A 12064-nucleotide genomic window follows, 5' to 3' on the forward strand; every position below is an offset into this window, starting at 1 on the left:
TATGCCGCCTCTTCAGTCTCCAACAAGACATGTATGTGGGGTGTATTTTGGGAAAGATGCATCGAAAACCATTTCCCAAGGATGGAGCTGTTAGAGCTGAAAGTAAATTACAGCTCATACATAGTGATGTATGTGGTCAAATGCGGACACCATCCATAGGGGGGCATCTTTATTTCGTCACATTCATTGATGACTATTCCAGGTTTGCTTGGGTTTACCCCTTGAAAGCGAAAGCAGAGGTGTTTACATGCTTTCGACACTTTGTAGCAATGACTGAAAATATGTGTGGATGTAAAGTCCAAACACTCCGCTCAGATAGAGGTGGAGAATACATGTCAAATGCATTCAAGGATTATATGCTTCAAAGGGACATCAAACACCAATGTATTGTGCCTTATACACCGCAGCAGAATGGTGTAGGCTGAGAGGAAAAATAGATCTCTCATAGAGATGGCAAGATGCATGGTGAAAGCACAAAAGTTGCCTCACAATTTGTGTGCAACTCACGTGTTGAACAGGTGTCCAACAAAATCTTTGAAAACCATAAAACCATTTGAGGCTTGGTATAACCGAAAGCCAAAAGGGGATTTTATATGCGTACATTTGGGTGTTTGGCATATGCACATGTGCTAGAACAACTCCGAACAAAGCTAGATGATAAAGCAATGAAATGCATTTTTGTGGGCTACAGCAATGATAGCAAAGGATACCATCTTTATAATCCAACAACACGCAGGATTTTTGTCAGTAGAGACGTGGTATTTACTGAAAAATTCACTACAGCCCATGTACAGCTTGTATAAAAGTAATGATACAGGCATACATGACATGTTTGATGGACTATTACCCATTGCAATTAGGGGGGATTCAGATCATCCAGCCCCTACACAAGAAAATCCTCATGTAGAACATGTGGAACAGCCAGCCATTCAGCCCCCTTCTATGGAAGAAGTGGAAGATCTTGTCAGGGAAGAGCAAACAGCCATAGACACAGCCAAGTCGGTGCCAAGATGGTTGCTGAAAACTTTGCAAGAAAGCAAACTTGCAACTCCACTCACAGGTAGAACAAGGGCTAGTTCCAACCATGCATTGAATATGCATCATGGGGAGTCGTTATTAGCCATGGGTGGTCTCCTTGATTCAGAAGAGCCTTCTTCTTATAAAGAAGCACATGAGAATGAGCACTGTTGCAAGCTATGCAAAATGAAATCTCTTCTATCATGAAGAACAATACTTGGGATCTTGTGGAATTGCCGAAAGGCAAGCATGTCATTGGAACAAAGTGGGTGTACAAAGTCAAAAGGAAGTCTGATGGTACTATTGACAGGTACAAAGCAAGACTTGTAGCTAAAGGCTATTCTCAGAAAAAGGGAATAGATTATGAGGAGACTTTTGCTCCTACTTCCAGAATGACTACAATAAGATCAATGATTGCATTGGCTGCACATAAAGGATGGAAAGTGCATCAATTGGACATCAAAATTGCATTCTTATATGGGGATTTACAGGAGGAAGTATATGTAAATCAACCCATTGGTTTTGTAGTTCCTGGTGAGGAACATAAAGTATGCAAGTTACACAAAGCATTGTATGGGTTAAAGCAAGCTCCAAGAGCTTGGTATGATAAAATACATGCTCATCTAACCAGCCAAGGTTATGTGAATAGTCCAGCTGAAAGCACATTGTATGTGAAGAAAACCGGTGCCGATATTCTCATAGTCATCTTGTATGTAGGTGACATGCTCATTACAGGGACTAGCAAAGCACGAATTTCAGATTTCAAAGCTGATTTGAAAGCTGAATTTGATATGTCAGATTCGGGGCCTTTACACTACTATCTCGGCATACAATTTATGCATACAGATGATGGCATTGTTATGCAGCAAACTAAGTACATAAAAAGTTTACTAAAAAGGTTTCACATGGATGAATGTAAGCCCATTTCTACTCCAGTAGAACCAGGTGTACGGCTTACTATGCATGATATTGGAGAGCCTTTTGAGGCTGACATTTACAGCCAGGCAGTGGGATGCCTCATTTACTTGTGTAACACAAGGCCAGACATATCTTTTGGGGTGTCTTTGGTGAGCAAATTCATGCACAGCCCAGGCACAAAGCATTGGCAAGCAGTCAAACGCATTTTTCGTTATCTTCAAGGTACCCTGGATCTTGGTTTGTTCTATCCCGGGGGGGAAGCTTGCAACTTTATGCATACAGTGATTCAGATTGGACTGGTGATTATGATACCAGGCAATCCACCAGAGGAATTGTTTTTTTCTTGGCAGTTCATGCATATCTTGGTTGAGCAAAAAGCAACCCACTGTTGCCACATCTACTTGCGAGGCTGATTACAGGGCAGTCTTCACAGCTACAATAGATTGTGTATGGTTGAGGAGATTATTGGCTGATCTTCGTGAGTGTCAGCAGACACCCACCACCATTCTCACTAATAGCCAGAGTGCTATGGCCGTGGCACGAAATCCCGTATTTCATGCACGTACCAAGCACATTGAAATTCATTATCACTATGTCAGGGAGAGGTTACATGCAGGGGAGATCAATTTATCTTACTACCCTACACAGGATAATGTTGCAAATCTATTCACAAAGGCTTTACCTCGAGAAAAGTTTGAAGCTTTCCACAAAGCTTTGGGCTTACTCTCATACAGAGAGTGATCTGCTACCTTGTACAAGTTCACACTTTCACTACAGGGGGGATTTGTAGGCATATGCTCACTTATGGTAGTGCTATGTGTGAACAGGGCTTAACCAAGGACACTTTTTCCCATGTGGTTTTTCCCCTTGGATATCAAGTGTGAAAGGACACTCTATCCATATAATATTTTGTACTTCTATATTATATGGATGTGACACACATGCAGTGGTTGACTTGCATTTTGTAGCTACCACACTTTTGGCTCTCTCTCTCTCTCTCTCTCTCTCTCTCTCATTTCTGTGTGAGCTTCTTCTTCCTACACCTAATCCTAATTTGCAGGTTTCTCTCTGTGTGTGTGAGTCCAACACCAACACGCATCACAATACAAAGCTACGGTCAGCTTCCTCGGCCTCAGAAAGGAGTATCACCCTCTCCTCTGCTTAATTGGACAGATGTTCGGGCAAGTAATGGAGTCTGTCAGAATATGCAGCGGAAATGATATCCAAACTTGGGTAGACAAGAGCAAGTAGACTGCAGAAAATAATCAGCACAAGAAACACAGAGAGATGTGTGTAAACTCTTCTCTATACACAAGATCCCGAAGATACTGAATGAGAAAGTGGAGGAGGATGGGGGGCAATATATACAAGCCCATGAGGGCAGTCGGCCAGCTCTAGAAGAGGCCCACGACTGAATAAATGTCCACGACTGCTGATATTAGCAGTCAGCCAGCATCTGATGCCCCACGCCTGCACAGAACAAGTCGGCCAGCACTCAGACAGCCCACGACTGATACAGATGCAATCGGCCAGCTTCAGAGTGCTCCTGGCATCACCTGGCAGCCCTCCAGCCACTAGAAAAAAATGGGAAAAATAGGGAAAAAATACGGGGAGTGTGGAAAAATGATATACGGGCGGGCACACCCACAACAGAGGCCCTGGTGTATACAAATAGACAGGAGATGACTTCTAACACCCCCTCTCAGCTCCTGGCTGTGTAACCAACCCCAGGGAGCTGGAGTGCCGCCTGAGCGTAGCCTGAGGTAGAGACTTCGTGAAGAGGTCCGCCGCATTGTCCTCCGTCGAACAATAAAGTAGCAAGATGTCACCCGCCAAGATCTTCTCATGAACAAAGTGATACTGTATCTCTATATGCTTGGTCCGGGCATGGAAAACCGGGTTCCGAGCAATAGCTGTACAACTCTGGTTATCACACTAGATGACTGTGGGCTCCCTCTGTGGAAACCCCATCTCGCCAAGCAGCCTCCGCAGCCATACAACCTCACAAGCAGCCCAATACTCTGCCTCTGTCGAAGAAAGGGCAATAGTTGGCTGCTTCTTGCTGCTCCAAGAAATCGCTCCTGAGCCGAGGGTAAAAGTGTATCCTGAAGTAGATCTCCTCGTGTCTGGATCTCCTCCCCAATCTGAGTCACTCCAACCTTGGAGCTTGACTCCATTCCCTCCTGTGTAAAAGAGTCCCAGATCCTTCGTACTCTGCAGATACCGCAAGATCCGCAATCCTGCGTCCCAATGAGTCTTCAATGGCGTCTGCATAAAAGAGCTCAACAGCCCCACGGAGAAGCTCAAGTCCAATCTGGTGTTCAACAACCAGATCAATGAACCAACCAACTTCCGGTACTGCGAGGCATCAACTGGCTCACAAGGATCTGTAACGGTTAACTTTGTATTCAGGTCCATCGGCGAAGTAATAGGCTTGCAGTTCTCCATCCCAAAGGCCTCAAGCAACTCATGAACATACCGCTGCTGAGAGACGAAAAACCCCCTCTGGGTCTGCCAGATCTCCAATCCCAAGAAGAAGTGGAGTAAGCCTAAGTCGGTCATCTCAAACTCCTTTGACAAGGCAGCCTTCGTCACTCCAATGTGCTCCACATGACCGCCGGTGAGAATGAGATCATCCACATAAAGGATGATGAGTGTGACCATGCCGCGTTCCCGAAAGAGATACAGGTTCGGATCTGCAACCGATCTCTGGAATCCAGTCCGAATAAAGAAGGAATCAATCTTCTGATTCCAAGCCCGCGGAGCCTGCTTAAGACCATACAAGGCCTTACGTAACCTGTAAACCATCCCTTCCGATCCTGGAACAATGAAGCCTGGAGGCTGCTCAACGTACACCTCCTCCTGCAGGTCACCATTAAGGAACGCCGATTTTACATCCATCTGGTACACGGGCCACCTCTGAGAAGAAGCAAGGGCAAGAACGGTCCGAATCGTGGTCATCCGCGCTGTCGGTGCAAAGGTATCCTCGTAGTCGATGCCTGGCCGCTGAGCATAACCCTTAGCCACGAGCCTGGCTTTGTGTTTGTCCACCGACCCATCAGCCGCGTACTTGGTCTTAAAGACCCATTTGACACCAATGACTGACGCTTCGACGGCCTCGATCCCAAGTGTTGTTCTTCTCGATGGCATCAAGTTCCACCTGCATGGCTTCCCTCCAAGTATCCTGCGAAAGGGCTTCCTTTACGGAAGTGGGCTCTTTATCCCGCATGATACGAGACATAAGAGCATAGTTCACCTGAAGAAGCTCCGCCGTGTTGCTTTTATCTCGAACTCGATGTGATCTTCGAGGGCCGTCCTCTGTGGTCCACTCGGAGGGTAGCTCCGTGACACCTGACTCCCGAAGGGTGTCCATCAACCACCTAGGTACTCGACCAAATCGTGGAGCCTCCTGTGATCGCGGGGGCTCAACTCCAGCTGCGGGCTCAACCTCCTGTGCTGACTGAGGTGGATCAACTGGAGTGTTAGACTGGGAATCATCATCAGACTCTGGATCTCCAAGAAGTGGCGGCTCCATAACAGTGGATGCTGGAACATGCTCGTCAAAGACCACATCCCGGCTGACAACAATCTCGTTCCTCTCTGGATCATACAACCTGTATCCCTTGGAAAGAGAGTTATACCCCACAAATACCAGCTTGCGGGACTTGGAGTCAAGCTTCCCCCTCTGCTTCTTCGGAATATGTACATACGCGTCACTCCCAAAGACACGGAAGTGCGAGACATCGGGTTTCCTGCCAAAATATGCCTCAAATGGAGTCATATGGGGTACAGAAGTCGTCGGAGAGCGGTTAATGGTATGGACAGCTGTCGCCACAGCCTCACCCCAAAGTGGACGAGGAAGATCTCGATGCTCCAGCATGGTCCTCACCATCTCCACCACAGTCCTGTTCTTACGTTCAACAACTCCATTCTCCGAAGGCGATCCGGTATTGGCCAATTCCCTCTTGATGCCATGATCTGCACAAAACCGAAAGAATACAATCGAGGAGAATTCCCCTCCTTTGTCAGCCCTGAGAGTCTTGACCTGAAATCCAGACTCTTTCTCCACCATCACGTGCCAATCCTTGAACCGAGCAAAAGCCTGGTCCTTCTGTGAAAGAAAGTAGACCCACGTGAATCTGGTACAATCATCAACAAGCAGCATGAAATAGAGAGATCCTCCCAAGGATGGTATCTGCTGTGGTCCACACAAGTCAGTGTGAATCAACTCCAAAGGTTTCGAAGCCCGCCTGGAAGCCTGCTTCGGAAAGGATTCGCTGTGCTGCTTACCACGTATGCAAGAACTGCAGCGTCCTTGCCTACTACCAACATCTGGCAAGCCAACCACCATCTGGTCCCGGAAGGCGCGCCGCAAAGCATCCACATTTAAGTGGCCAAAACGAAAGTGCCACAAATCTCCGACCTGAGAGCCTGTCAATGAGGAGAGTGCAGAGAGCTTGTAGATGCCATTCTCCACACCGCCTTCCCAAACAACTTTGCCTGTCTCACGGTCCCTCAGAGCAACTGAATGCTCCTCAAATTCCACCCGAAAGCCAGTCTTGCATACCTCATGCACTGACAAAAGATGAAAGCCCAGAGCAGGGACATAAAGAACACGGGAAGCATGCTTGCCCCCCTTGCCGTCGGGAATGATCTCCATCCGGCCCTCACTATGAATCGGAATAGTGGAGTCATCGCCAATAAAGATACGACCTGACTGCCGTTTCAGATCCAAGAAGAAGTCACGGGATGGAGTCATGTGCCTGGAAGCACCACTGTCGAGAATCCATTCCCGGGTATCCTTTGCGGTGAAGCCAACTGCCTCCTCGCTCGAAGACGATGAATCATCGGAGTCCACCATCTCCAAGTGCACAAATGCCGGAGTCTTCGCAGCTGAGGCTGAGGACTCAGCACTCTTTCCTGTCCGCTTAGGGCACTTCCTCCAGTAGTGGCCTTTCTCGCCACAATCATTACACGATCTTTCGGCCTTCAGCTTCTCTCGTTCTGGATCAGGCTTCTTCTCGGAAGACTTATCTGGTGAAGCCTTCCCTTTGCCCTTGTTGGTATTACGGCCTTTCGACCGTTGGCTAGTTAAGGCCTCCGAACCTCCGCCGTGAGGAGGGTTCGTGAAACGTTCCTCCTGGTCCAGGACCATTGGCACAAGCTCCTCCCAAGTAATGGTGCTGAGCCTGCCACTCGTGATCAACGAGGAATAGAAAGCGGAATACTGACCAGGCAAGTGGGAAAGTAACGTGATGGCCATATCTTCAGATGATATCTCTTTCCCAGCTTGAAGGACTTCTTGCTGAAGGGCCTGCAGTTTGTTAATGTGTTCCCGCATCGTCGAAGACTTTGCAGGGTTCATAACCCGCATCTGCACTTCCAAGGATATCCGCTTCATGGGTGACACCCTGTTGTACAAAGAAGCCAAGTGCTCCCATATGCCTCTCGCCAGCGTCATATGCTTCACATGGTTGATCACCTGTGGTGTGCAATTGAGGAATATAAACGACCGGACCCTGGCGTTGACACGGTCCCACATTTGTGCCTGTGCCTCTCGGTCCTTCCTCGTCGATAAAACCTCCCCTTCCTCAGCTTCCGGCCTTGGCACCCCTTTGATAATAAAATCAGCAAGATCATATGACTCCAGAACTGACTCCATCATGACCTTCCAGATGCCATAATTTGACCCGTCCAACTACCGATCCACTGGATCTTCACGTGCTTCTCAGCCATCTCGAGTAAATCCGCCATCTCGGAGAGTAACCTGAAAGGGTGGGTGGATGGGAAAAATCTGAAAATCAGAAAATATGCAAGTGGCTGTCCAGCCCCTCTGCCCGCCTTCCTCTTGCACCTTCACTTCCCGTTCAGCCCGAAACAGTCCACCGATCAGCAACCTGTTGCTCCCCCTCTTGCTCAGAAAAACGCCCAAGATCTCCTAGAGCCTAGGGCTCTGATACCACGTCAGAATATGCAGCGGAAATGATATCCAAACTTGGGTAGACAAGAGCAAGTAGACTGCAGAAAATAATCAGCACAAGAAACACAGAGAGATGTGTGTAAACTCTTCTCTATACACAAGATCCCGAAGATACTGAATGAGAAAGTGGAGGAGGATGGGGGGCAATATATACAAGCCCATGAGGGCAGTCGGCCAGCTCTAGAAGAGGCCCACGACTGAATAAATGTCCACGACTGCTGATATTAGCAGTCGGCCAGCATCTGATGCCCCACGCCTGCACAGAACAAGTCGGCCAGCACTCAGACAGCCCACGACTGATACAGATGCAGTCGGCCAGCTTCAGAGTGCTCCTGGCATCACCTGGCAGCCCTCCAGCCACTAGAAAAAAATGGGAAAAATAGGGAAAAAATACGGGGAGTGTGGAAAAATGATATACGGGCGGGCACACCCACAACAGAGGCCCTGGTGTATTCAAATAGACAGGAGATGACTTCTCCTAGACTGCCGCCTCGGTGGTAGCCAGGGCATCTAGGATTCCTTCCATCAAAGCTTGCGTGGCCTCTCCCAAGGCTCTCCCACAAGCTATCGCACTCCCTAGTGAACGGACGGGCAGTGATACACGGAATTGAATTACACGAAACCATGATTAAGCACATGACATCAAATATACACTGTAGGAAAGAGAGAAAGAAATTTGCACAGTACACCACACTAGGGGCCAGAAGATGGGCTGACCACCCCCATCCCCCCCCCTCTCTTTTTATGGTTAGATTATCAAAAAAAGAGTCTGTTTCAGATACAGCTTTCGGGTGACTCTTCCATCTTACAAAAACATGAAAAACAACACAGACATATCTTGTTGTAGCCTCTCAAAACACTTCCAAGGGCTGTCTAGGCTCTTTTGGACTCCCTGTGAAGTGCCCGGACCTCCCAAGGCTCCTGATATCCGTAAATCCAATCATGTGGCCTCCATGGACGCCGTAGTACCGCTGACTTCAGCACTAGTACCGTGCTGTCCAGCCCCTTAGCTCAATGCCTCCCTTGCCCACAGCCCTCCAGGACAATAACCAGTCCAAACGGGAACCTGAAAGCCAGCAAAGAGCTCTCCGGAAGCTCCAGACGCGCACAGCCCGCATGAAAACAGCCCTAAACCAGTCCACAAACATCTGCCAGCCCTCAGTAGGGTTCCCTCATGATTGTCCAGTTCCCAGGGCCTAAAAGCAACAGTCCCAGGCCCTCATGCATGCATAAACAGCAGTCAACCAGCCCTGGTACATGCAAAGAAGCAGTCAACTGGCCCAGTTGCATGCACACAAGCAGTCAACCAGCTCCAAGCTCCCCAGAAAAGCAGTCACCTATCTTAGATCTGCTAGATTCAGCCCCAAACCTGTGTTTTTGGTGGCTTATTGGGTCCTTAGTAGACGCTGAATATATCTTTCTTTCTTTCTCACTGCAGGATTGATACAGTTCCCACCCCCGATAGTTCAGAAGAGCCCGTCTCTGGGCACTAGCTCGAGATGGGAGCTCATCAGCAGCATAGCTGCATGGCATATTTGGAGGGCCTGTTGCAGAGCAAAGCCATCGAGGCTCACCCCTCCAGCTGAGTCCATCTGCTCCATTTGGACTGACATCATTCATACACTCCACGGTCAGTGGGGGAAGCTGCAGGACGGGTCAGATCACATGCATAGACGGCGAGAGGCCCCCCAAATCTCTTGTAATATGTAGTTTCCCTCCGAAAGCAGCCATCCACACCCCTCCCTGGTTTGTATTTTGCCTCCTTTGCGGGTGCTGAGCATGTACATCTAGCCCTCGGGTTGCTATTTTTTAACTAATAGAAGGATCTTTTTCTCAGGAAAAAAAGAAAGAAAGGGGGGTGTGCTCCTCATTAAGGTTTCAATAGTTTTTTCCCATTAATTTAAACATTCTTGGCCAGGCTAAAAAAGGGCCTTGACTCAAAGAGCATGACTAAGACCTGCCAACTACAGGCCAAAAATGATAAAACACACAGTATTGAATCACTTAGAAATTTTAACATGTTTATCACTTGTCAAAGGGGATTTGCACAGAATGAACACTAAAGTGAAAGAGGGCCTTTCACACAAGTTCGAGCCGGCTACTAACCTGTGGTTCTGTGAATGTTGTTCCAGGGGACGCTGCAAGCCCAGCTAGATCATGCTCCATGTACTCAAAAACAAGATAAAGGCTGCAAGACATCCTTGATGTAACTAAACCTTCCAGCTTAACAACATTCGGATGGTCAAGTCTCCGTAACACTTGAATCTCTCGTGCCATAAAGCGGACACTTTCTGGTTCCAAGTTGTCAAATCTCACTTTTTTAAGAGCAACAATCTTCCCCGTCTCCAAATCGCGGGCTTTGTAGACATTGCTGTATGTGCCTTGGCCAATCTGACCATGCAAAAAAGATAAGAGAAAAACAAACAAGGTTCTCTGTTAGTGTATATGAAAAATGACCCATCAATCAGGCATAAGAGCATCAGGACTGCAACACTCCTAACATGTGCATGGGGTTTGTCTTGCATGATGTTTCTCAACAAAAGAATTGCATTTGCTAGATGTGAATAGCCCATTAGATAATTTATTATGTTCACATGCAAAAATAGGCAACAACATGTAGCAAGTAATGAGCTTCCAATACCAAATCATAATGCAAGAATCCTAGTAAATCTGATTTATAAGGCATTAGCAAAATGCATAAGCATTATGCTCAGTTGTGAGGTGAAAGGATAGAAGCTTGTGTCCTTGCCCTAGGGAGCATTCAACCACAGCCTCACCCCAGTTAGGCTGCTAATCATCTCCCAGAGAGAATCGAGCATAGGCATGTGGCAAACTTAAGTGGTGGTAACTGCATAGTGATAACAACACCCCCTTATCACACCCCCCATCGTGACCCAAAATCTTCATGGTGGAGGGCCCCAAGCTTTACTAGGTCAGCCACAATTAATGAGAAGGTATTTGCTTCACTAAACTTCACATCACCTATGTCCTGTAACCCTACTATATATTGCCAAAATATGATTGTGTACAATATTGATCTGGGATAGACTTGAATCCCGACTTGTATTATGCTAATGTAAATGCTACATGCATGAACAAAAGGTTACTTGTGTATGGCTGAGATCTGCACACTGGGGCTGCCTTCTTGCTGATCCAAGCACTTACACTACTGCACATGACTTTGAATTGGCAGATCTCGTATCTTGGTGATTCGCTGATCCTAACTCCCAAACAACGTCCACTCCTTGGAGATCTCTGTCTACTCGCTCCTGCTAAGTTTTGACCCATGGTGACATCACCACTTCAGTGCTCTTTGATCATGTCTTTGTCTGCCAATGTTGCTTTGTTCTTGCGTTGAATCTCTCTCTCTCAAAACTGCCATCAGGTTCTCCCTTTCCTTTTGATATCTGACTTCATGTTCTTTGTTTTCCCGTCTATACCAAACACATTTCTGATGGTACTGGGCTTCAAATGCTTCATCTTCTCGTTCTAAGCGTTCTTAGTCTCGACGATAGTGCTCCTCCAAGATCTCCCATTCTCGTTAATACCCGTCTACTATGGAGTCCTTGTTTCCCATTGTGCACTTGACTCATCCAACAGGAGCCAAAAAAAAAAAAAAAACCTAGACTTGACTTCCTCTAGTACTAATGATAGATAAAAGACACCCGAGGCTCTGGCGCCTATGCTATGATACTCATGTCAAATGTAGAACACTTGCCTTGCCTTGCTTTGATACCACTATCAAATGTACGTTGACAAAAGCGTGCTATTTTAGACAACTAATATGCATTAAATTGAATATACACAAAGAATAGGCACATCAGAAAAAGAGAGATGACAACGAAAGAATTGCTTGTCTCAACCTAATGTACAGTATATTCTGCAAAAGATGACTATGCACAATGTAGCCAGTGGGCACGTGTTCCAGAATCAAATTAACCGTAGGTTATATTACCAAAATGAGTCTCCTTCCAAGAACTAGATCACGGCACCCATAGATTCACAACTGGCCTGGATTTCTCCAAGTACATCAAAAGTGAATACAAAGCAAACAAGAGAATTCTTGTGAGCACAAATCACCAAGCCAAAACTTACTCTTGACAACCAAGCATCTCCTCAGGTACATCCGCCCTGCCCAATTGTCTTCAC

At 47.0% G+C, this 12064-nt stretch overlaps 1 protein-coding gene across 1 annotated transcript in view; it reads right to left on the reverse strand.

Annotated features, from left to right (window-relative positions):
* The window catches only part of LOC147629700 (putative serine/threonine-protein kinase At1g54610), a 53426-nt gene that overhangs the window by 23806 nt on the left and 17556 nt on the right, over nucleotides 1-12064 (reverse strand). Inside the window, exon 2 of the mRNA XM_086811241.1 lies at nucleotides 10022-10306. Coding sequence (XP_086667367.1) covers nucleotides 10022-10306 — 285 coding nt within the window. The remainder of the gene's footprint in view (nucleotides 1-10021; nucleotides 10307-12064) is intronic.

This window comes from Cibotium barometz, chromosome 17 (genome assembly GCF_041138505.1).
Source record: "Cibotium barometz isolate CiBa-2024 chromosome 17, ASM4113850v1, whole genome shotgun sequence".
NCBI lineage: Eukaryota > Viridiplantae > Streptophyta > Polypodiopsida > Cyatheales > Cibotiaceae > Cibotium > Cibotium barometz.